General features: G+C 40.2%; 1 protein-coding gene and 1 long non-coding RNA gene across 5 annotated transcripts in view; one reads left to right on the top strand and one right to left on the bottom strand.

Moving 5' to 3' along the window:
* The window catches only part of LOC144075815 (uncharacterized), a 40,013-nt gene that overhangs the window by 15,974 nt on the left and 480 nt on the right, over positions 1–23,559 (bottom strand). For 2 of the 4 annotated variants that reach the window (XR_013300639.1, XR_013300637.1), the window contains exon 1: positions 19,868–20,207. This is a non-coding gene — a long non-coding RNA (uncharacterized LOC144075815). The other 2 variants (XR_013300638.1, XR_013300640.1) reach the window with 2 other exon arrangements.
* LOC144075813 (zinc finger protein 385A-like) lies at positions 736–23,529 on the top strand. The gene is made up of 8 exons (XM_077603225.1): positions 736–1,090; positions 12,068–12,213; positions 15,346–15,456; positions 19,373–19,547; positions 19,892–20,176; positions 20,397–20,581; positions 20,662–20,748; positions 21,825–23,529. The coding sequence occupies exons 1-8, from the start codon at positions 1,081–1,083 to the stop codon at positions 22,044–22,046; spliced, it is 1,221 nt and encodes a 406-aa protein (XP_077459351.1). The 5' UTR covers positions 736–1,080; the 3' UTR covers positions 22,047–23,529.

Here is a 23,559-nt window from a genome sequence, read left to right as displayed (position 1 = left end):
AAACAAAATCTAAACATTAAATCTAAAATGGTCCGGCCCACGTGAAATCAAGTTGACGTTAAAGCAGGTTGGTTCTGATAAAACTTGCCCTCCGTAAAATGCGACTTATACTCCAGTGCAACGTATATATACTTTTTTCATCTTCATTGTGCATTATTTGGATGGTGCGACTTATACTCAGGTTATAGTCCAAAAAATATGGCAATGGAATGCGCATCCAATGGCCTTGCCTTCCCATTGTGGTTAATGTCTGCTTATTTAGAACTTCATCCGCACTGTCAAAACAGATGTCAGCACGTCTCCACGGCCAACTCTTTTATCCCCAGTCAGTGTGTATTAAACTCAACCTCTCATCCGCTCCCTCAAACATTCTATCCATTCTCTCGGGCAGACAGAATCTTTTCACACCTCCGCTCTCTGCCAGCTATTTTCTAACCATTACAAAAGAAAAAGAAAAACACCACTGACAGATCTGACCAAATGCAAGACCCAGAATATGCATGTGTTGAGGTATGAAAAAAAAAAGAAGGCTGGTAAAAAAGGAAGGCGAGAGCAACATAACCTCTGCCTCTTAATTCAAACCCCCCCAAGAAAATGCACCGCGTTGACTGCTCTCATTGGCCGAGGCAGCAGCCAATCACGGCTTGGGAGTGCAAGGTGCCTTTAGGTTATACCCAACCCCAAAAAATGTGTGAGAGAGAAAGAGCCAGAAAGAGAGAGAGAGATTAAGAGAGAGAGAGTTGTGGAGAGGTTCCTCTGGTGAAGCTTCATCTCAGCTCTATTCGCATTTGTTCCTGCTGCTGAACTGAATGTCTACAAATGAACACATTAGTGGCTGAAATGCAGTAGAATTTAAATGCATGTTGCAGCAGGGGTCAAGATTGGCTTGCTTCTCCTCCAGTAACCACTCAAGATTAGAAAGACTCATCAGAAAGAGAGGAACGACGACATCGGGATGCAAAGTAGAGCTTGTGATGCCTCTTCTGCATTGATGCTGAGTTTTAAGAGAGATTCGGGAGTCAGCACACTTTAGAGGACGGAATTGTGGACAAAAACAAGTTCACTGTGGAAGGATTCAGGATGATTTTAGGTGAGTCTGATGTTATCTTGAAAACTTTTTGTCTATCAATGCCCAACTTTAATGAGTGTTACTTAAAGTCACAGCCAAGTAAACAAAGAAACAGGTGCCTGTTATTTTGTAATTGGTACATTTTAAAAATACGTTTTCAAATATGCTAATTAGGGATTTTGAGAGCAATTATTTGATTGACGATCATATCGTTTGGTGTATTTTTTTTTCAATTGTCATGTTTAATTTCACCTCATAACGCAATCACTTTAATTTGATGGTTTCCATAATTCTACACACCCATTTCTTCTAAATAATGTCCTTTATGATATAATATAATTTACAATAAAACTTATTGTACGCCATCAGTGTTCAATCCGTTAGATGAGTCTAAGACCTTTTGACCTTTTTAAAGATTCCCTGTTAATAAGGTCACAATTTTATCATTTTGTCTTTTAAAAATTAAATGGTAGGCAGCGGATTGGATGATTTAACAATATTTGTTTTTCAAAACTAGGACATGCTGCAAAATTCTCGATAATATTCCATACTTGATCTCAGAACTGAGTTTCAGCACCATAGCATAATTAGCAGATCTTTTGTTTATTGTTTTTGTATATTTTTTTAGAGCCGCCATCTTGCAGCGCCATTTTTTCTACAGTAGCCCCGAATGTACAAATACAATCGATGTTTGTTGTCAGTGAAATAGGAAATTGTGATTTTAAAGTGTTCTTTCAGTAAATTTGCTGACTTGATCTTTCAATGACAGTGTTACAATATGACAATGCTTGAAGGTCATCTTCATTTCCTCTCCTAGCTCAAAAACGGAGTGGGAGGGGGTTGAGAGAAGAGCAATATACAACTTCACCACCAGGCCCCCTCAATTGTACTTGAAAGAATAACATTTATTTACTCCTCTTTCGTTCTGCTGTTTAATAATAGAAGACATTGTGTTGAGACTTTTTAAATGGATCATGACAGCACAGTATTACAAATGACAGATTGCTATTGCAAGGGGGGCATTGAATGAATTGAAAGTATCAAATCAATGAAATAAATGAGTGTCACTGAATATTTTATTATAATCTATTTTAGCTTTCATGCTTAATTCCCTTGTGCTACAACAAGTAGAATCGGATTTTAAATGGCATGGATGACTCACATATCACATCAGTCACAATCGCATCAACATAAAATTGTCTCTGCTCATCATCCAATACTGAAATACTGGAGAGCGACGATTTACACATTCTAAATCTGACTCATGACCTTCGGTGTAAAGCGGCGTTGGGTGACTCTATTTTTTTTTAATAATGAATATTTCACTTCTAGTGGTTTGAAGTCTTTACTTATTTATATAAAGGACAGGCTTTTTTTTACTCTCACGCACAGACCTTCCTCACTGCATGTGTGTACTCATCAATGCCTCCTAAAAGAACTATATTACATCCATTTGTTGCCTTTGATAAACAACATGACCTGTAAATCAAGGCAGCACTGAAGGATAAGCATATTGACATTAGAAACGTGAGCTTCACATACTGCACACACTTTAGAGTTAGTAAAGTCTACTTTGATTGAATTGGAAGCATGAGTTTGCTCAAGTTTCAAATCTCTCAATGTAATTAAGTGTCCTATAAATAATAGCCTTGATATCAATGTGCTAGTACTGAGAAGAATAGCATTCCTATCATTGCCCTGACAAATGAGCATAACTTTTTCATTGGAGCATAAGATCAATTAGGCAAATTGAATACCATTTGTCCCTAATGTAAATGTTTGTAGTCCTGTGCATAGCTTGTTGAAATGCAAGTTTTTATATTAAAATATTGGAAAGTGAAAGAGGATAACAAGAGCCGACTAAAAAAACATCTTTAGAGGTGTAGAGCATTGTCAGAACATACATTATTGACATGGTAGTATTATAATTGTATATATTAAATACATTTGTTAGCAATGTAAACAATGTGTTTTCGGTTTGAGGTGGCATGTGTTTTTTATGTTGTTGACATAAAAGCCAATGAGTCAGGTGACACATTTTCCTTATCTTTCCCTCCCAGCTTTTTGAATCCGGTCACAGTCACTTATGAAGGACTTTTTTTTAATTGTCAGATAAATATTCAGTGTTAAATTAAAATCACTGCATGCCAATACTAGATCTGTTGCCAGATTGTAACAGATTTCAACATTTTTGTCGTTGTTAACAAATGTGAGACAGCAAGGCACTAGTAGTAGGAAGAATATGAAAAGAAAAGATACCAAGGAAACCTGATTTACAAATGACCCAACTCATGAGTTTTGTCAAAAGATGAACGATTACTTAAAAGATTCAAGGATTGCGTATTTGAAACAATCCCATGACTTTATGGTAGCAATGCAAAACTCATTAACAGCCTAACAAAGATTATTTTGATGTGTTAACTTTGTTTGCAACAATATATGTACACAAACAGCAATAGCTGTTGACATGGCAAATGACAGATAAAATAACAATATTTGGGGGTATATATTGGTTATCTTCCTTCTAAATCTAAATATGTACTATATATATATCTGTCTATAGCTTCACCATCTACTACACGATCCATACTTCACTTTCTCTTCAATTAAAAAAGGTACTAGAATGCTAAAAATAATATTTTAAAATTTGTATTATAATTCAGTATATATCATCTGAACAGCAATGTTTTTAAAAACCTGATGGTGCACATATGTTGAATCAGTTAAAAATATCTGTTAAAGCACAGACTAAAACTTTTCCCAAGCCAAATGTCTGTTGACCATATATATAATAAGAAGGGCTAGGACACAAAGACAAAAATGTGTATGTCTATCATTTCCTCGTTTCAAGGTTGCCAAATAAGGCCTTAGGGTTGCGAGCTTGGCGCCGACCGGTCATTATCTTTGTGTGTTACTTCAAGACCACGCTATTGCATCTAACCACACGGACTCCAAATATAACCTGCAATTATTCTTTCCCTGGAAAATGACACACTAGTAATCTAGATATCCCCTGGACATCCATATCATATCTTCTCCCCTTGAAAAAAAAAACAATAGAGGATGCACCTGCTGGCTTTATTGTTATGGCTCCATGTTGACTTTTTTTCCCTGGGTTTCTTATATGTACATATCATGTCATGCAAACTCCATTGGTCACACAACAGCAGGTGTGTAAATGCGCATACAATAGGATAATAATAATAATACTCATGTGGCGAGGAAAGTCATGTTAAAACGGGGGATTTCTTCATGCTATACACGCCTTAGTTCAAGGGTGTCAGACTCGGGTTGGTTCGCAGCCCGCGTTAACGTCAACTCGATTTCATGTGGGCCGGACCATTTTAGATATATTTAGATTTTTTTAAATAAATGGATTAAAATAACTGGATTAAAAGCCCTGAATATTCATTTTTTTATAGATCTAAAACAATGTTTATTTTAGTTTTTTTAAAATATATTTGTAGATTTTACAAAATGATTTCTGAACTAAAAACACAGAAAAAAATGATTAAAAAATTACAATTATTGGGGGAAAATCAGGAAATGTAATATACATCTATACTCTTCATTTTAATTTGATCCTAAAACAGAAAGTCTGCACTCATGATTTACTTTCCCAGGCCACACAAAATGATGCGGCGGGCTAGATTTGGCCCCCGGGACGCCACTTTGACACATGTGCCTTAGTTGGTCTCAAATTGCGTAAAAGAGTAACATTAGTATGATGGAGTGGGATGTTGCAACATCTACCTGAAGGACTGAAGCCAGAGATGAGCTGATATTTGATCCTGGTTAAGTATAAACAAATATTTTCTGGAGATATACATGAAAATCATCTGTACCGGTTATCCTCACAAGGGTCATGGGGGTGCTAAAGCCTATCCCAGCTATCTACGTGCAGGAGGCATAGGACAAACAACTGTTTGCAGTCACAGAGAATTCAGAATACTATTCAGTCAGGCAGTTACAATGCATTTTTGGGGGATGTGGGAAGTAGAAGTACCCGGACAAAACCCACATAGGCACAGAGAGAACATGCAAATGCCTCAAAGGAAGGCATGAGCAGAGAATTGATCTTTGATCTCAAAAATGTGGGCGCTAAGCACTCTTGCACCGTGCTGCCTCAAAGTAGACGACCATATTAAATATTCATTATATCTTCAATGTTATTAGGATTCATTTGGAGAAAAAAAAAATTCTGTAGGGACTAGATTTGGAAATCCTTCCATTATAATGAAATACAATACATATTGCAGTCAGCGTCAAGAAATTACATTTTTATGAGTTGTATTTAAGGTCATCTTATCCCACTCTAATTGACACATTCCTAAATCCTTTCCTAGATTTTCTCAAACAAAGCGCTATTTTAATTATTTTTTTAAAAACATTTTAGACAGAGCTTTGGCTGGAGCAAATAGGGTCAAATGTTTCAGTTTTTCAGCAAATAACAGAGGAAATGCTTCTTTAATTTATGTTTCGTCAAACCTTTCGATGGCAGTTTTGCCACGCTATTGCGGTCTGCTGCTTTGTTTCGTTTGACATTTTATGAATTTGTTCCTTTTGAAGCAGAGGTCAGAATATTTTCGCGCTGAAACGAAGCATAGCAGAGAGGAGAAATGGACAAAAAAAGCCAACATTCCTCATGCGTGTGTGACATTTTGCATGTGACGGCCAAACATTGAGCCTCGGAGGGAGGTATAGTGCAGCAGTGTGGGGGTCGCTTAATAATCACATGGAAGTGTTAAGCAATGGGTGTCCCCTTCTTTTGAAACCTCCAGTGAGTTTTCTCCTGAACATTAACCTGCAGGTTAGACAAGCAGCTCTTTACATCCTCAGTTCACCTTGGGCTCACCTTTCAATATCCACCTCCCCCCTCTCTAACCTGAGATGCCTTCCCTCTCTTCCCCCATCATAGTCCAGTGTCCATTTTTTCCCCCTTACTTGCGCTCGATTGAATACATCCCCCCCAGCTGCTATCATTCCTCTAAAATCTAAAATCTCATCTCCCCGCCAGTCAGAAGACGTACGCCACTCTTGAAATCTGACGTGTTTTCGTATGTTTTTGTTCAGCATTCGAACAAAGCAATTTGAAAGCACGTCATTGTCGGCAGGGGTGACAATAAAAACAAGTGCGTGCTTGTTAATGACAAAAGCAGTGTGAATTCAGAGGACTGCAGGAAGACGAGCTGACGTTCACACATTCAGTCTTTTCAGTGAAAGGACTTGTGGGAGTTCTGTGGCAGGCTGCATTTAAACACAGGCACTGGGGTGCAGGGCATCTATCATTAAAACAAAGCGCAAACTTAAATCAAGCAGCAGATCTCACGCACACTGACACGGCATTCATGGGGGCCCAGCCCAGAGTTGCGCAGCAGTGGTTTGTACGCTTTGTCGTCTGTTCCCGGCTAAGGTTGAGATATCTCCATCTGACTTTGGGGGTAAGCTGAGCTGCAGTAAATTGGATTTCATGCTTAGCCCTTCGCAATAGCGACGTGCCTCGCTGAGACAGTCACCCCGCAGTTGCCACAAAGTTTGCAGTGTTTCTTTCACGGTTATACACCTAAATTGGACCACATTAGGAGTGCTCACACCAGTGGCGGTCCGTGCATTTTCTCGTAGCGCCTTCAACGAATCAATCCAACCCTCAAAAACTATTTTATGGCTATAAAAATTCTACTGCAACTACAGCTGCAACACATACAAAAATCATCAATAATAACCTCATACAATTGAAATATTATTTAGGAATATAGCCGTGTTACTCACCAAAAATCCTTTTTAACTGTACACAATATCCATCCTCCTTTCTTTCCTCGAGCCTGTCCTGTCGTATTTCTGGCATACGTTTTTATTCGATTTAGTGCTGAAAATGTCCGTTCCCGGTTGCGACAGGCTTGCTTGCTTTGGAGGTGTCCGACCTTCCTTAATGATGTCCAGCTTTTTTTTCTTGAAAAGTCTGTCTTGAAAATGGCTTTGCCACCAAATCTGCAATCAAATCCATTTGTTTTGCTCCGTCGGCCATTGTGGGTTGAGTTTGCTCACTCTATCACTAGCCAATCATAGTTGGTGAAAGCGATGACGTATCCCTACGACTGCGAGAAGGCAATGACGTATCCCTACGCCTGCAAGAAGGCCTGGTGTCACCAAATCAAATTCTGATTGGTTAAAGCAACAGTCTTATCGACACTTGTTTAATGCAGCAGAGCCTGCAGAACTGATTGTGAAGGCCTTGAGGCAGATTTCTGACCCTGGCAACATTGGCTGAAATGTGATTGGTTAAATGCTTCAATATGAAAACACATCTGGAAGCAGTGCAACCAGGGGGAAAGCAATGAAAGGAAGCTAACAGACAATTTGGAATTATTTAAGTAGTTAAGTATTGATGGACGAAATATAATATATGATTCAGATATTTCTTAGGCCAGCAGAGAAGGCCTTGAAGGCCTTGACGGCCCGCCACTAGCTCACATTGGTCCTTTGATTTTAATTTTTTTCAAAACACTGTGAGCAAGTCAGATCCCTGAGTTAAACGATGCTCATAAATGATCATCTGCTCTGTACTGTGTCATTTGCTGGCAAATCCACTCGCAAACGTGCGACGCCGCCGCCACATAAACTGTGGGGGGAAAATAAACACCAGCGGAGTGGGTCAAGACAGACCTTGCGGGCTTCACATTGGAGGCTCTGTACGCTAGTGTTGTCAGGGGAGGCGGTGGGAGGCTTCTTCTGTGCACAGCAGCCCATTTAAATGCAGATGTGAGGCACCCGCCTGACATTTTGTGCCGAGCAAGGGAAGATGGCTGCATTTCTTTTTTTCTTTTATTTATTTTGGCAGTGAGATTTCCAGCCCACCTCCCCAAATTCATTCCCACTCCCCATCTCGAACCCTCCGTGGAGCAGAGCGAGGCAGTCGGGCAGAGAATACCGAGAGGCTATATCGCCGTCACTGACATTGACATTACCTCTGTGATCATTAAACCTAAATTGGCCAAATGAATTGCCAATTTAAGGGGCCTTAGGCATCGCACGTTTAGGCGCACGTGTTTGCGCGAGCACGTCACGGTTTGTGGATATAAACTGCTGCCCGTGGTTGTCCTTTTTTTTTTCTAATTCCTTTGCCTTTCGTCTGCATCTCTTCATTTCAGGCTGGCTCTCACAAATCTACACAAAAATTCAATAAGCTATTACATGGGCATTGATCTTTTTCACAGTCAAACATTTGCATGAGAAAACAAACGGCAGTTGAAGGGAGGCGAGCTGCTTTTTTTTCTGACCGAAGGAAAGGCTGATAGATGGTGAGGTCTGGATTTATAGTTAGATGGCACTTTAACACTTAAACTGTCCTCTGAATGTGTCCAATCAATGCCATTCGTATTATAAGGTCGCTGTTGAAAAGACGCCGCATTCACTTATCTGATGTCATTGTAAATCATTCAGGAAACGCGCATGGGTGGTGGAACACAAGCTACTTCGAGACAGAATGTGACTCCAGAATGGCAGCGTGATAACTTTACATGACTCTATTGTGGCATGCTGCAACGTTAATGAAGGAACAGCAGAAATGATTTGACTTTTAAACTGTAATGTGGCGGAAAATGAGCAGCGAGAGCACGCTTGGCAGGACCAAAGGAAAGATTACACCCCCTGCCGGAATCCATACTGCTTGAGATGTCGTCCATCCTGACGATATTTGCAATCTTAACCAAGCATTTAATTAAATCAGAGATGGCTTCTTGGATGCTTTTAAGAGTTTTTAATCCAACAACTAGAAACAGCCATCAGTGTTCAAGTCACTTTGAGATCTGTAGATCATTGCCTATTTGCTCGTCTTTCTTTTTGTAAAAGTTCGGTGTCATTAGCATCTATGAGCCAGTATCATTGAATATTATTGCTTAATTATTAATGACAATATATATGTAAACACATGCTGTGCAAGAGGGTCAGGTATAATTTGAGTTCAGGTCCTCCCCCATTAAAGAAGACCACGTGCCAGTTACAGTAGTCAAATGGACCTGGTTTCCAAAAGTGCATTGCTGAGATATTTTACCTGCCCATGTTTTATAAAATCACTAGCCACACGGCCACACTAGAAACTACACTGTTTAAAATGCTAGAAAAACACCGGACCATTTGAATAACTTCAAGGCGTTTGTTTGGGAATGTGGGAGTAAACCAGAATAGCCAATCTGAGCTCAATTCGATTAATTTAATTTCTATTTAGAACAGAAATGAGTCAAATACAGATTAGATCACAACATAGTATTTTAAAATTAGAGGATAATTGTGAATTCCATTCCAAGGTATATCTAGCTGTTACCAATATGAAACGGTTATCCAAAAGGACATGATTTCATTCATTCATCCACCATTCCGCACATCCAGACTACACCCAGGCTGGTTGCCAGTCAGTCATCGGGCATATAGAGAGACAGACAACCATTCGCGCTCACAATCACTAAGCGGGAATTAATCCCACGCTTGCCTGCGCCGAAGTCAGGCGAGTGAACCCCTACACCAAGGGTGTCAGACTCGGGTTGGTTCGTGGGCCGCTTTAACGTCAACTTGATTTCACGTGGGCCGGACCATTTTAGATATAATATTTAGATATATTTTTTTATAAATGGATTAAAAGAACTGGATTAAAAGCCCTGAATATTCAGTTTTTTATAGATCTAAAACAATGTTTATTTTGTTTATGTTTTTTATATATTTTTAAATTTTACAAAATGACTTTTGAACTAAAAACAGAAAAAAATGATTTAAAAAATTACAATTATTGATTTAAAAGGGGGAAAATCAGGAAATCTAATATACATCGATACTCTTCATTTTAATTTGATCCTAAAACTGAAAGTCGGCACTCATTATTTACTTTCCCGGGCCACACAAAATGATGCGGCGAGCCAGATTTGGCCCCCGGGCCGCCACTTTGACACATGTGACCTACACCATCAAGTGGCCTACCTGACATGCTTTCATTTCTATTAATTTTGAAACTCTTTGAGGTTATATAACATACTGCGGGTAGGCAGTCTGTTTTACCAGGAGAGTGTTTCGTGTTGACTTTAGTTGCCACCAACTAAAGCGCCTTTTCTCATTCCCTTTAAAAGTAGCATGCTCACAGTCTTGCAAAGAGAAGTATTTTTTTCAGAAAAGGACAATGCAGGAATACACCCATAGGGTGAGTACTTTAGTTGTGGTTTGACAACAAACAATGTTGACAGTGCTACAATCTAAGCTGGTGATAAATCGCTGGTGAGAAAAATATGTCAGGGCAACTCGACATCAATCTGCCGCCTCCTTGGTCAAATTCACCAAAATTACATTCAACAGGTGTACCAATATTTTATTGTATTATGAGATCATAAAGATATGGACTGTCACTTCAGGAGGAATTCAGGAATTTCCTTATTTGTCATGCTGAAGAAAAGCTTTCTGCTTGTAGAGTACCACAATGTTCTCCAGATTCAAACAATCTGAGTAGGAATGACAGGAGGAAATACCTTCCCCTTCATCTATGCACTGTACAACACATTCTTCACATTTTTCCCACCATCACTAAAATGAACATGTCTGGAATGAAAAAAAAAACAAGACAAAGAGGAACAAGTAGGATAAAGTGGAAAAAATGGAGAAAACTTGTATCCGAGCAAGAAGAAGAAGCAGCCCTGAAATGAGGGCAGAAAACAACGACTGGTGACAGACAGCAGCGGCAGAGAAAACGAGGAGGCAGATATCTGTGGCACCCCAGTTGTGAGGCTTAAAGAGCTTAGCCCCCCTCCCTGCCTATCACACAAGAGTCCTTAAGTACAGGAATCCGCTGTGCCAGAACTGCAAGCGAGAGGAAAGTGAGCAAGAGATGAAGTGGGAGGGGAGGTGCAGACTTGAAGTGGATCCGCATTTTTATTCACGGCCTGGTTTCATTTCAAATACAATTTACATGAGAACAGCATTGGACTAACTAACTAATTGGCCGCCGCTCATCTATCGGAGGCTTGGCTTTTTCCATCGGCAGTCGTGCTGTTGCTCGACTAATCGTCTGACAATCCAGAATGATGTCATTATAAAACCTTCTATTATGTCCGTGCGTTCCTTTTCAGTTCAAAGTGGAATTGTTTGTTATTGGTTTGTACACAAGAAAGTGTCGAGTGACGTCATACATTCTGTTAGGGTTATCATTATTATACATTTGCTTGCAATGAAGAACACTTTGCTTTATGTTAGAAATATTTATCATTATTATAAATGTGCTTGAATATTAGTCATTATATATATGTGCTTGCAATGAAGAACGCTTTGCTTTATTTTTAGAGTTATTGACATTAATAAAAGGCATTTTAATACATCTCTTGCAAGAGTAATGCTCGCTCCAAAGTTAACCAAAACATCTTGAAGGTCACCCCCCTTTTCCACCTGGACTTCTCAAGACTATGGTTCACATCAAGCACTCTTGGGAAGATTCGGAGAACTGTAAATTGTTTTGAGAAATATCGGCTTCTGAAGATGGTTCACATCAAGCACTCTTGGGAAGATTCGGGGGAACTGTAAATTGTTTTGAGAAACATCGGCTTCTGAAGGTGGTTCACATCAAAACTCTCTTGGAAAGATCCGGAGGACTTTAAATTGTTATGAGACTCTCAATTGTCTAGACTTCTGTGATGCATGTTGTTAAATCTAATGAAATAAATTAGCAAGAGAGACATCGAGTGGAGAATGATCTGGGACAGAAACGCGTCAGGATCGATTCTCTCTTGCAAGAAACCCGGATATGAGTCAGATGTCTTTTTTGTTACGGCGTGTATTTGGAAATACCCATTGGTGAACCTATCACATTCCTCATCCGAAACCATTGAGTGTATTGATTTGAAAGGGGATGTGACCCAGGATACCTCAAGCAGCAAAGGTCAAAGGTTATTCTAGTGCACTAACAAGCGCAATGAGCAATCCATACGTGCACCTTTTTATTTTCTTCTCAAATTCCCCCTTTGTGTACAGGAAGTGTAAACCGAGCAGGGCCGGTCCCTGCCTTCCTCCGGAGCCCAGTCATGCCGCCGTCACCTCTGGATATGAAGCCCTTTCTGCAATTTCCCCTAGAATCGCCGCACCCTGCCACTCTGGGTCTCTTCCACAACTTTAATACAGTAAGTGGTCCAATTCATATCACCAAGCATGGATGCTGACGTGGTCAAACAAGTGACAGTTGGTATTTGGTAGTGTTGGATATTTGGATTTGCACATTTTTCCAGCAAAGTGACAGCTATTGACGTTTTTATTCAACGGTGACACTCATTTAAGACTGCGTGTTTTAAAGCAGTAAAATGAGTTACAGCTAATCAATTGTATGAGAAGCCTATGTTGACTTTGCAGCAGTCAGCATTTTCTGCTTCTCATTTGCAGATTGAGTTGCATGTGAAGGTCAGCGTGGCCACACACATACACACATCATTTTTGTCATCTGCATCCACTTGGGAAAAAAATGATCCTATTGCGAGTTCATCAATAATTCATCTTATTTTTATTTTATTTTAATGGACTGTGGCCACTAATGTCCTAAAAACATTGCAAATCACTTTACAGCTTACAATAAATAAACTGTCAATTGATTGCATTCACATAGTTTTTTTAACGTATATGAACATCAGAAGAAGCAAGGCATCATGGGCCTACTAATAAAGTCCAATGTGCATTCACACTTTACTGAACTCAACAGTCTCAACAAAGCTGACTCAACGTTGCCATTGAAATGTACTTCCATGGCTTTATGAACTAGCGATACTACAATACCACTTTTTCTGACAAGCACAAGTACTTCTTAAATTGCAGTACTCACTGAAGAAATTACAAATACTTGAAAATACACCAGATCTGGTGAAGATAAATGTCCTATGGTAATCAAATATTGTTCAAAAACAAAAACTACAAAACATGTCATGTTACTTTTCACTTAAATCGAACAATTTAGAGAGTAAAAACTGGAATTTGTGGAAATTATTACTCTCACTTGGACTTTTTCCCACCAGGTATGTGACATCACTTCTCTTTATTCATGACCCAGTTGATAAAAGTTCACTTATGATGAAGAGTTCTCCAGTGCAGTGTTTTATTGTTACTATAATACATAATGTTTGTTCTTGGTCTCTGAACAAATCAACTTATACTCCAGTTGAAATAAATGTTTTTTTCCCATTCATTGTGCTTTTTTTATGCTGGCACGACTTAGTAGTCAGATAAATATGGTAATTTATTCACATTTGCATATGATTTATGAGTTATTTTTAATAGTTGCTGATGAACTGACTGAAATTGTGAAACACTAATTATGAATGGAATTGTGGAATGCCATCGGATGGGCCTTGAATTGGCTCAATTATTTAGATGACATCTACATCCATTACTCAATGATCTTGTTGACTGACAGACTCTCATACTAACAGAGAAAGAAATGAAACAGCAGGAGAGAAACGGACTAAATCTAAACAGAAAATTCAAATCTGCCAACAATGCATTCCAACAGGATTCAAGTTTTCAGACCAACACAATTTTTGGGGGTGTCTGCAGCTGTGGAGCGTAAACAGTCTTTCATTTAACTCCATGCGTCCAGAGCAGAGGCAGTAGAATGATAGGCTGAATAAAACCACAGAGAACTTTTGGTGGTTGCTGAGGGCAACACCCACAGTCTCTGTGCGTCTCTGAATGCTAACTGGAAAGCACCAGAGGCTCTACATAAAAGGTGGTCTGCATGTGATATTTCTTTGGTTTCGAGTCGATTTTTTTTCTTCCCCAATTCACAGGGCCAACACGATTAAGGTATTATTGGACTGTTCAAATGAAACAAAACTGTGCATTGTCAACAGTACATCACTCAAACATTGTAGATAAGGAGACGCTAGTCCTCATCGATCCAGAGCACACATTTTTTACCTTTGAAATTCATTAATAGATTACATTTACCGTATTTTACGGACTATAAGTCACACCTGAGTATGAGTCACAACAGCCAAATAATACTCAAGTAAGACTTATGTTTTTTTCTCTGACGTCCGAAAGCCTTTTATGTTGTGTTTTTAAGCTATAGTTAAGTGAAAAACATTCATGTTAATGTTTATTTGACTTGTTGTTTTCCATTGAACATTTTTTACTGTAAAGTATATTTGTTTTTGGTTTCTGTAAAAAAGAATGCCCTCCGTTAAATGCGACTTATTCTCCAGTGCCTCTTATATATACTTTTCTTCCACAATGAAGAGGAAAAAAGTGTTCAATGGAAAACAACAAGTCAAATAAACATTAACATGAATGTTTTTCAGAAAACTATAGCTTAAAAACACAATATAAAAGGCTTTCAGTCGTCAGAGAAAAAAAACGTATATCAGTTTAACTTGAGTATTATTTGCATGCCTGGCCAAATAATGAAAAAAAGTGCAACTTATAGTCTGTATATCGTTTTTTTAGCTGCTGCACACTTAACATTGCGAAAATCTTTAGGCACCCCACCAAAATCTCATTTGAAACGCTGTCACCTATATTTACAATATAAAGCTATTCTCATCAAAGTTTTATCAACGAGAATCAAGGAAACACACAAAAATGCATTTCAGTACCCTATTTTCACACTAACCTTACGTCGCCAGAAGTCGAAGTCCTTGGACCCCGAACAACTTCACGTGATGTAAAATTAATCTCGTAATTTTATGACTTTTTTCCCAGGATTACTTCAATCTCTTAATATTACGTGAAAAGCAGCAACTTGCAGTTAACGTAACTTTAAAAACAAGCAACAAAACAACTTTAATCTAGTAATATTACAATTTCTCTCTTGGAATATTCCAATCCCTGACTTCTTGGCAGGTCATTTTCCAAAGCACACCTGAACATCCCTCACCGCACACCATTGAGTTATGGTTTCTAATCTATATACAGTAGTATCTCACTCCCAATTTTTCTTTTAGATGGACTGACTCTATAATTAGGCCCTTCAAGTCATGATGTGAATTAAAGCATTTGAACCGCACCCAGGAAGTGAGGCCTGGACAACAGCTGCTGAGGAACAGTCCCCACGCCCACTCCTGTCACATCAATCAGCTCTCACTGAATTCACGCTTCTTATTTTCATCTCTCCTTTTCGGCTCCCCGTTTCGGTCACCTGTGCAAGTTTCCCTCTTCACGGTCACATGCATGAATCTCTCTGCAGGCCGAGACCACGAACAAAGAGAGAGCCGTCATGTCATCCTATGTTGCCGCATCTTTCAAGTGACCTTTGCGTTCACCTTCCTCAGATGGACCCCGTCCAGAAAGCCATAATGACACATACTTTTGGGCACCCCATGGTGAAGACAAAGCGACCCATAATCTCCTGCAATGTCTGTCAGATTCGGTTCAACTCAGAGGTATGAAATCCGACACAACAGTCCCGTAACTAATGTTCAAATTATATTCAGTATTCGAAACTAGGACAACTCAACGTGGGAACACATGCATTGTAAACATTTACTGAACGTGAAAGTCTCATAGTTGTTCCCCTACATTCAGGTAATGCTCGTCTTTGTTTGTTCTAAATACATTTAATATTATGTCACTTGTTTTTTTCTCACCGAAATCAAAAAGGGCGGAGTCAGACTCTTTGGAGAACGATTTAGGCATGCTGGATATATAGCAGTGCAAGCAATTTAATGGATCATTGCAAAATATTCTCAGGTTAAATTACAATAACAGTGACCTTCTGTCTGTGTTTTATAGTGTAAAGGTAGGACAATATCAATTCATACACTTCATTCTGTACTGCTTCACCAGGAGGGTGCTGGAGCCTATCCTAGCAAACTACGGACACCGGGCGGGGGACACCTTGAATTGGTGCCAGCCAATCACAGGGCACAACGAGACAGACAACCATTCGCGCTCACACATGTAAAATGGGGAAAGGATTTGAATGTTTTCAGTTACAACTTCACCACTTAATTCAAGCCAAAAAGTTGCATTTTGACACAGCAATAGGCCTGCAGTTCACTTCACATCCTCTTGAGCTCAGTTACTGTTTCCTTTATGGCATAGTAAAGTTTATGCCGTGGTACCCAAACAGTGGTGTGACACATAATGCCGTCTGTTTATTGACTCCTCATTAACAACAAGAGCAGAGATAAAAGACACCTAATTTAGGACGCTGTCTATTGTTGTCATTCATTTGGTGTGATCTGGATTCATGTTTTTAATGTGCATGGTTTAAACAAATATCACACCCATCTAAGCTGGAGTGTCAAAAACAAGGAAAATTAGGTTTTATAATTCCAATTTCAATCTATCAATCTGACTTTAAATATATTACTGGATGTAGTGTATCAGTGCTAATGTGTTGTTAGTCTATGCATTGAATATTATTTTCTCCACTATCAGAAGTCAAAATCTGTCACAATGTGTAAACACAAATACTCTTTTTCACACAAAGGTCACTTATGCTAGATGTTGTCTATTCCTTGAAGGCAAGTCAAGTTTAAAGGTTCTCATAAGGATTGCCATCATGTGCTTGTGCGTCGGGTGGGGCAAATACTGAAAGAAAACATAAACAGAAAAACATAAATAGGGTTCAAACAAAACTTTCAGGAGAGCCTGAGACATAAATACAAACTGATAATTAGGTGCTAAATACTTGTCCTCTAAATGCAGGCATGTATAAAAGACACGAGCATGGGAGTCATCTGAAACTCGTGTAACACTGCCCTGTTCTTGGCCAGGGGGTCACTTAATTACAACCCCCTACTCCTGTTGTCACATGGTCCACAAGTGCGGGAGATGTCAGCATGTGGAGGACGTTGTTCAGTATGATTGCATGTATGCACTCACTGACATACGTAAGTGTCATTTACAAAATCTCAGGCCACCTGTTTCTCAAGTATGTGTGGACTCCCTGCTCATCTGCTACGCGGCCTAGAACGCAACTTCCCACAGTAACCGGAGAGGATTGGAACTTTGTGGGCATGCTTTAATAATGAAGGAATAATCTACTCGGAGTCGAGTTTCCGTAGGTGGAATGTAGAGAGTGACAACTTTGGAAAGCGTTCCCATGTCTGCTTTAGCGTTTTGGCATCAAAGCGCACCTATGCATGTTCTCGTGAAAGCCCGAGGGGAGCCGTTGTGGAGTGGTAGTAAAAAAGTAAAAGTGACGAAGTGATTGATGTGACCACTCAAAATAAAGTGCCTCTCACACTCCACCTCTTACGCGACATGTTGTAATTACGATGTTGCCAATTCATCTCAGAGCACATAGGACGTATTAGCCCGCCGCCAGTGTTCGGCACACTCCCGCATGCTGCAAGGCTGACGTCACGCCATGCTGCATTAGCCCTCGTCATCACTGCAGAACGACAGTGGACGCACGCACGCAGTTCGATCTTGAAAATTCCCTTCGGCCACATTCGCATCAACACGCTCCTTCCCCGTAACCTGTCACGTTGACAATTTTTTTCTCTCCAACCGTTCTCTGCCCTGTTTATTATGTTCCTCTTTCATCCTCAGTGGGGTTTATTGTATCATTTGTCGCCACCTCGCCAGCTTCTTACCCAACCCCCAAGCCCCCCCACCCCACTTGCCTGTCGTCGCTGCCTCTACCCTGATTTGTCTGGGACCAGCTCGCTCCATTTTCTGCGCCTTTGTCACTTTAGAGATAAAACATCAAAGCATATCCTGCTCAGAGAGAAAAGGATTTCAGGGACGTTCACTTGCTCCCATATTCTCCCCTTTAAAATCCCATCCATGCCTCCTCAATCACCTAATCCCTTTCCATATTGGATTGTCATTTCTTTTCTCAGTTTACGCTTCTGCGCCTCATTCATACTTTACTATCATTTCCTTCTCCGCCTTAACCTCAGCGATTTCAATCCGTTTTCTGTCCTGATGGCCAGCTTAATGCATCTGAGAGCAAATCTCCTTCAAGATCCTTCATTGATTTCTTCGGATCTGTACATGAAGGTCACAAAAAGAGTGAAAGTGTTCAGGCTGGCCCCTAAGAGCCCCCCCCCCCAAATGGTATTAAAGAGAAAAAAATACTGTGATAGAAGATGTGTGCTCTGCTCGCACTTGTTTGTGAGTTAGTCAAGCATCATCCCCGTGTCTAATTGAAGGCTTTGGGAACCGGCAGTCACTTGGGTTGGGTTACACATGAGCAGAGATATACAAATGCCTTTCTGTCACCACCAATCAAGAAGAGGTCTATCTGGGTAACATTCATCAGCAGCTAAGAGCTATAAATTACAGAGGCATCTTTAACATGTCCTACGAGTCTATCAAGTCCCAGCTCTGCACCGATTAAAGGCCTTTATAGTCCAAGTACTCTTATTTGGTTTTGACATAATCGTCAACTGTCTTATCATGTGTTTGGATACCATAGTCAAAAGCCTGACATCATTTATTGTGATCCCGTATAAGAGTAACCATTAATAGAATATTTCCCACCTCTTCTTTAGTTTAAACCTCGCTGAAAGTATCAAGCTATATTGGATGTGAGTGAGTTTGTGAAAACCCATTTTCGTTTAGTTTTATGTAACAATAGATTGTGCAGTTGTTTTAGTGATGTGGCTAGAAACTGTAAATGTGTTAAATTGCATAGAGTACCAACAACTGGGAACGCACCATTAGGGCTACATTTTTTGACCGAATATGAGTATATCTATTATTGCTCACTGGGTAAGCACTACCGCTGATAAAATCAGCAACATTTTCTAGTAAAAATTGCAAACCCCAAATCATGTATGACTAGTCACCAGAATCTCCCAGTCAAAATGGATTGGACATCTATCGCCATCAATGGCAGTGGATTAGTTCACATTTCACTTGAATACTGTCAGTGACACAACGCATTTCAGGTATGTCCGTGAGGACAGTAGGGGGCACCATGTAGGGGAGTACCCAATAAACAAGAAGAAAGAAGAAAAGGAATGTAAAGTTTTAAACAAAATAACCATGGTCTCTCTGTATGCCAAATTCAAAATAAAGCATGAAAAAACAACTACAAGACAGATTCTGCAAAATATAAGTTATGAAATGATCTGTCTCAAACAGGCCAAGACAATTAAAGCACCAAACCTAGTCATCAAATAACAATAAAGACAAAGTTTGATCATTTACTCCTTGAAGTTCAACATAAAAAAAAAATGTCACAGAGTTTAAAGTGTATCAGAAGATCACCACACATTTCTGAAAGATGGGATCTGTAACTCACTAGGACATCAACAGGCAGATTAAGAGTTAAAATGATGAAGCTCATAGCAACATACTCTCAAATATTAACATCCATCGATTTTTGTTTTCTTCCAGAGTCAGGCAGAAGCTCACTATAAGGGCAACAGACACGCTCGTAGAATTAAAGGCATCGAAACGTCCAAGACAGCCCGACATCAAGAGGGCGACAAGCAGCACCCTCCCCCCGCGACTTCACCCTCCCCATCAGGCCCCTCGCCACCCAACCTGGATCCCGATCCTAATAAGCAGGGTAAGCATCATCTGTGACACGTGATGATCCATACACACACACACGGACAAAATTTGGCACAAAACGCCCCTGATGCTCAACACGTATGCTCCGATTCTGTCACTTCCCTATGGTTAGTTTGCAGTATCCTGCTGGTATACTTTGAGAGCAAAATATTCAGTGGTAGAGAATGAGTCAACGACACAATTCGACCAAGACAGATCTTGCCAAACCATGTGTTGAAAAAACTTTGTGAATGTCCTCACAGCAACGCATCATCTCATTAGTTTCACTTTTATACTTTTAACATGTTTAAGGGGATTTTACAGTTGGGTACTCACCTGAAATACTTCTGCTGTTTGTAGATGACACCCAATCGGAGACACCTTTGACCCTGAGCCAGCTCTCAACACAGACGAGTTCAGCGGAAGGAGAGTGTCCCTCGTTGGCGTCTACGGGTACACCTTTCCCATCATCCCCTTCGCCACTTGCAGACTCAGCAGGGCCACTTCTTCCCGACACCCCGTCCTCACCGAGTCCCAGTCCTCCTTCTGGAGCCTCTGAGGAAGAGAAAGCCAAGAAGCTTCTCTACTGTTCATTATGCAAAGTTGCAGTCAATTCTCTTTCACAACTGGAGGCTCACAACAAAGGTAAGTTGTACATATGCAAAGCTGACCAAGCAAAACCACCTGAAATGAGAAATCAACTCATTCATATACTGCAAACAAAGTCACATTTCTTATTCTGTGGAAACATCTAATTAAAGCAGGATCCCTACTGCCTCTTGCTGGTATATCAGGAGAATTGCATATCACAAATAATAAAATGGGAATATGACCTGGATTCCATGACACGATTTATTCACCCTAGGTACAAAACACAAAACAATTCTGGAGGCACGGAGTGGACTGGGGCCCATCAAAGCGTACCCACGTCTAGGTCTGAAAGGCCCCGAGCAGGGCGGGGAGCTGTCGTCAGACCCCAACACTCAGGAACGAACCTTCCACTGTGAGATTTGCAATGTCAGAGTCAACTCTGAGCTACAGCTTAAGCAGGTGAGCCATTTTGTCAAAGAGAAAAATGTGAGAATAGCAATTCACTTATATTATCTGACACCCTTTATTTCACCCTACAGCATATTTCAAGCCGCAGGCATCGAGATGGCGTGGCAGGGAAGCCCAATCCTCTACTTAGTCGCCACAAGAAGCGTGTGGACTTCATGGTACACCTTTGTTTTGAATATAGATTATATGAACAATAGTATTGGGGCACCCTCCATTAGGGTTCCTCCATACCCTCATTCACCAGGATCTGTATTTATTTGAAGACTCATACGGTCACTTGGGCAGCCCAGCGGCGGAGTGGTTATCACGTCGGCCTCACAGTGGGGGACCTCGGTTCAAATACAGGTCGGTCCACCTGTGTGGACTTTGCATGTTCTCCTGCGTGGGATTTCTCCGGGTATTCCGGTTTCCTCCCATAGACCAAAGACATGCATGGTAGGCTGATTGGACACTCTAAATTGCCCCTGGGTATGAGTGTGAGCGTGAATGGTTGTTTGCCTACTTGTGCCCTTCGATTGGCTGGCCACCAATTCAGGGTGTCCCTCGCAGTCAGCTGGGATAGGCTCCAGCACCCCCGTGACCTTAGACCCTCAGAAAATGAGATGAGATGAGATACGGTCACTTGCTTTTGTGATGCTTTTTTTGGCAAAAGAAGCGTGAATTTATATTTTTGACATTTGGTCAAGAAACAACCTAAAAATCAGTTTAATGCAACAAAACCAATAAATAATATAACCAGTAAATCACAAATCAGATTTTTTGTATTAAAGCGAGCTCTGCTGGAAACCCTCTCAAGAAATGCAAATATTATTTATAATATTTACAAATATTTCACAATGCTCTGTTTACTATTGTTAGTTTTTAAAAAGCAATAGTCTCACTCAGCAGGCACATTTTCCAGGTGATTAAAAAACACAATTATGCTGAAAATAGTCAAAGGACTATTGGATTGGATCTGATCAGGTGACCAAATCTGACAGCCGTATTGTGCTTGGAGACCACTACCCACGACCCCAACGCGGTAGAAGCAGTGGCTAGATTGGAACAAAAAATAAATGAAGGGTGGTCCTTTTTGTTTCTGCCCTTTGTCCAGAAAGGATAAAGAAATGACCAAATGGTCTTAATTTAGAAAAAGAACCCGTAAGAGTGTGGCATGTGTCCCAGTACTTTTGTTCAGGTGTGTTTTATCCAAATCTCATGAAATTGAGTGATATTTTCCCTGTCTATCCCAAAGGAACTTCCAAAAACTCTAGGGGCAGGACTTTTACCAAATCCTCTGGCCGTCGCAGCGGCCATGGCCGCTGCAGCATCCTCGAATCAGCTGGCACTTCGTCCTGCTGTCCCTGCGGCCCACCCCCATCACCACCTGCTCCAGGGGGCACCACTCAGCCTGCTGAGGCCCGCTCCGGGGCCCATACGCACTCCGCACGGGCCAATTCTCTTCACTCCGTACTAATAACGCGAGGATGAGGAGGTGTCAGGAAGAAGCACACTGTGAAGAAGAGAGCCCAAACTAGCTGATGTTTCATTATAGTCAAAATTGTGACTGACTCTCATCGATATCGGACAACCTGGAGACGTTTTAAGCATCGATCCACTTGCCTTCCCTAAATAAAATATCATTGAACCCGCAAAATCTGGACGATTAGATGGACTGCCACCATAATATTTAAAACCCTACCTCTTCAATGATTCTAATCTTCTCCACATCCGATGCATTAGTTTCATAAGAAAGAAAAAAAGAGAAAAAGGAAACCCGCCGAGTTCTGTATCGTGATCTCTTCTGGTGTTAGCTGTTAGCAATCACTGTGTAATGAGTCCCTCACTTTTTTTGTGGTCAATCCATTTGTGTTGCTGCCGGAGTCTCCTGCAACATTTGTACTGTATGTCTAGGATCTTCCCAGCTGGCTTAGGGGGTCTCTACTTACCTCTGTGGGACACAAACAGGGGGTAAATGAGGAACAGAATATACACTACGTCTTAAAGAAGATATTCAACGAAGCACCTTAACCATGCAAATGGGTCGGCAAAATTGTAGTTGTGGTGAAGAAGTACTATGCAGCTATCGGTGTCAATATTTGTAGTCTAATTAGATGTTGAAGTTGGAGGGGGCGGAAAAAAAAAGCTAAGGGAACTTCAGGGAAGACGAAGCGAGTATCTTTAGGTTTAGGTCTACATGTTTATTGTCTGGTGAATCCCAGATGTTCCCCTGGTGACGTGTTCTAAAAAGTGAATTTGCACTGGGATAATTGATGCATGTAAGTGATTTTGAAATGCATTTAAATGCTTTAATTTACGTTTCACCGCACAAAACACAACAGTTTCAGTATCTCAGAGAAAGACTTGCAACACTGTGAGCAAAGCAGGACAATGAGTGAGGAAAATAGTAGCAGTTATTCGCAAAAAGGGGGATAACCAGCTCACACAAATGCTCTACACGTAGATGCAACACAAACTATAATAGATGTAATTTTCGCAATATGCATATTAGGATAACAATGTTCGAACTACAACAAAGGACACCAGCAATATTATGTAATACAGTAGATGAGAAACACAAGAGCAAATACATGAGAAGCAAAAATATCCTTTTTGATAGCTTTGCAGGTGTGCAAAAAGTTGGTTTGCTCTGCTTTATCGGCCAAAATGACCTTGAAAAGTCCCCATGAAATTTGTCACACGCTAGCGGGAAACTTCAGCGAAGCAAAACTGTAGCAATACTTTCTGCTTCTACTTTTTATGTGAAATGCAAGAAACGCAATCAAAGAAATTGTGTCAAAAGATATATTCATTGTTTTTAGGACTGATGTGTAGGAACATTACTGTATGTGTAAATTCTTATTTAAAAAAAAAAAGACAAATGGCAAACATGGGGTCTTTCAAATTGTTGACTTGTAATAAAATTGTACGCAAAAATCATTAAAAGTTGATCATTCTAACGCCAGTGCAAATTTATTTTCTATTTTTGT

Source organism: Stigmatopora argus, chromosome 6 (genome assembly GCF_051989625.1).
Source record: "Stigmatopora argus isolate UIUO_Sarg chromosome 6, RoL_Sarg_1.0, whole genome shotgun sequence".
NCBI lineage: Eukaryota > Metazoa > Chordata > Actinopteri > Syngnathiformes > Syngnathidae > Stigmatopora > Stigmatopora argus.
Note: the sequence above shows the minus strand (reverse complement) of the source record. Positions and strands in the feature narration are given on the sequence as shown.

What these genes read in the sequence shown, in the direction of transcription:
- LOC144075813 (XM_077603225.1), top strand. An exon ending in TCTTCCACAACTTTAATACA is followed by an intron (nt 12,214 to 15,345) that starts GTAAGTGGTCCA and finishes CACCTTCCTCAG; the next exon opens with ATGGACCCCGTCCAGAAAGC. An exon ending in AGAAGCGTGTGGACTTCATG is followed by an intron (nt 20,749 to 21,824) that starts GTACACCTTTGT and finishes TCTATCCCAAAG; the next exon opens with GAACTTCCAAAAACTCTAGG.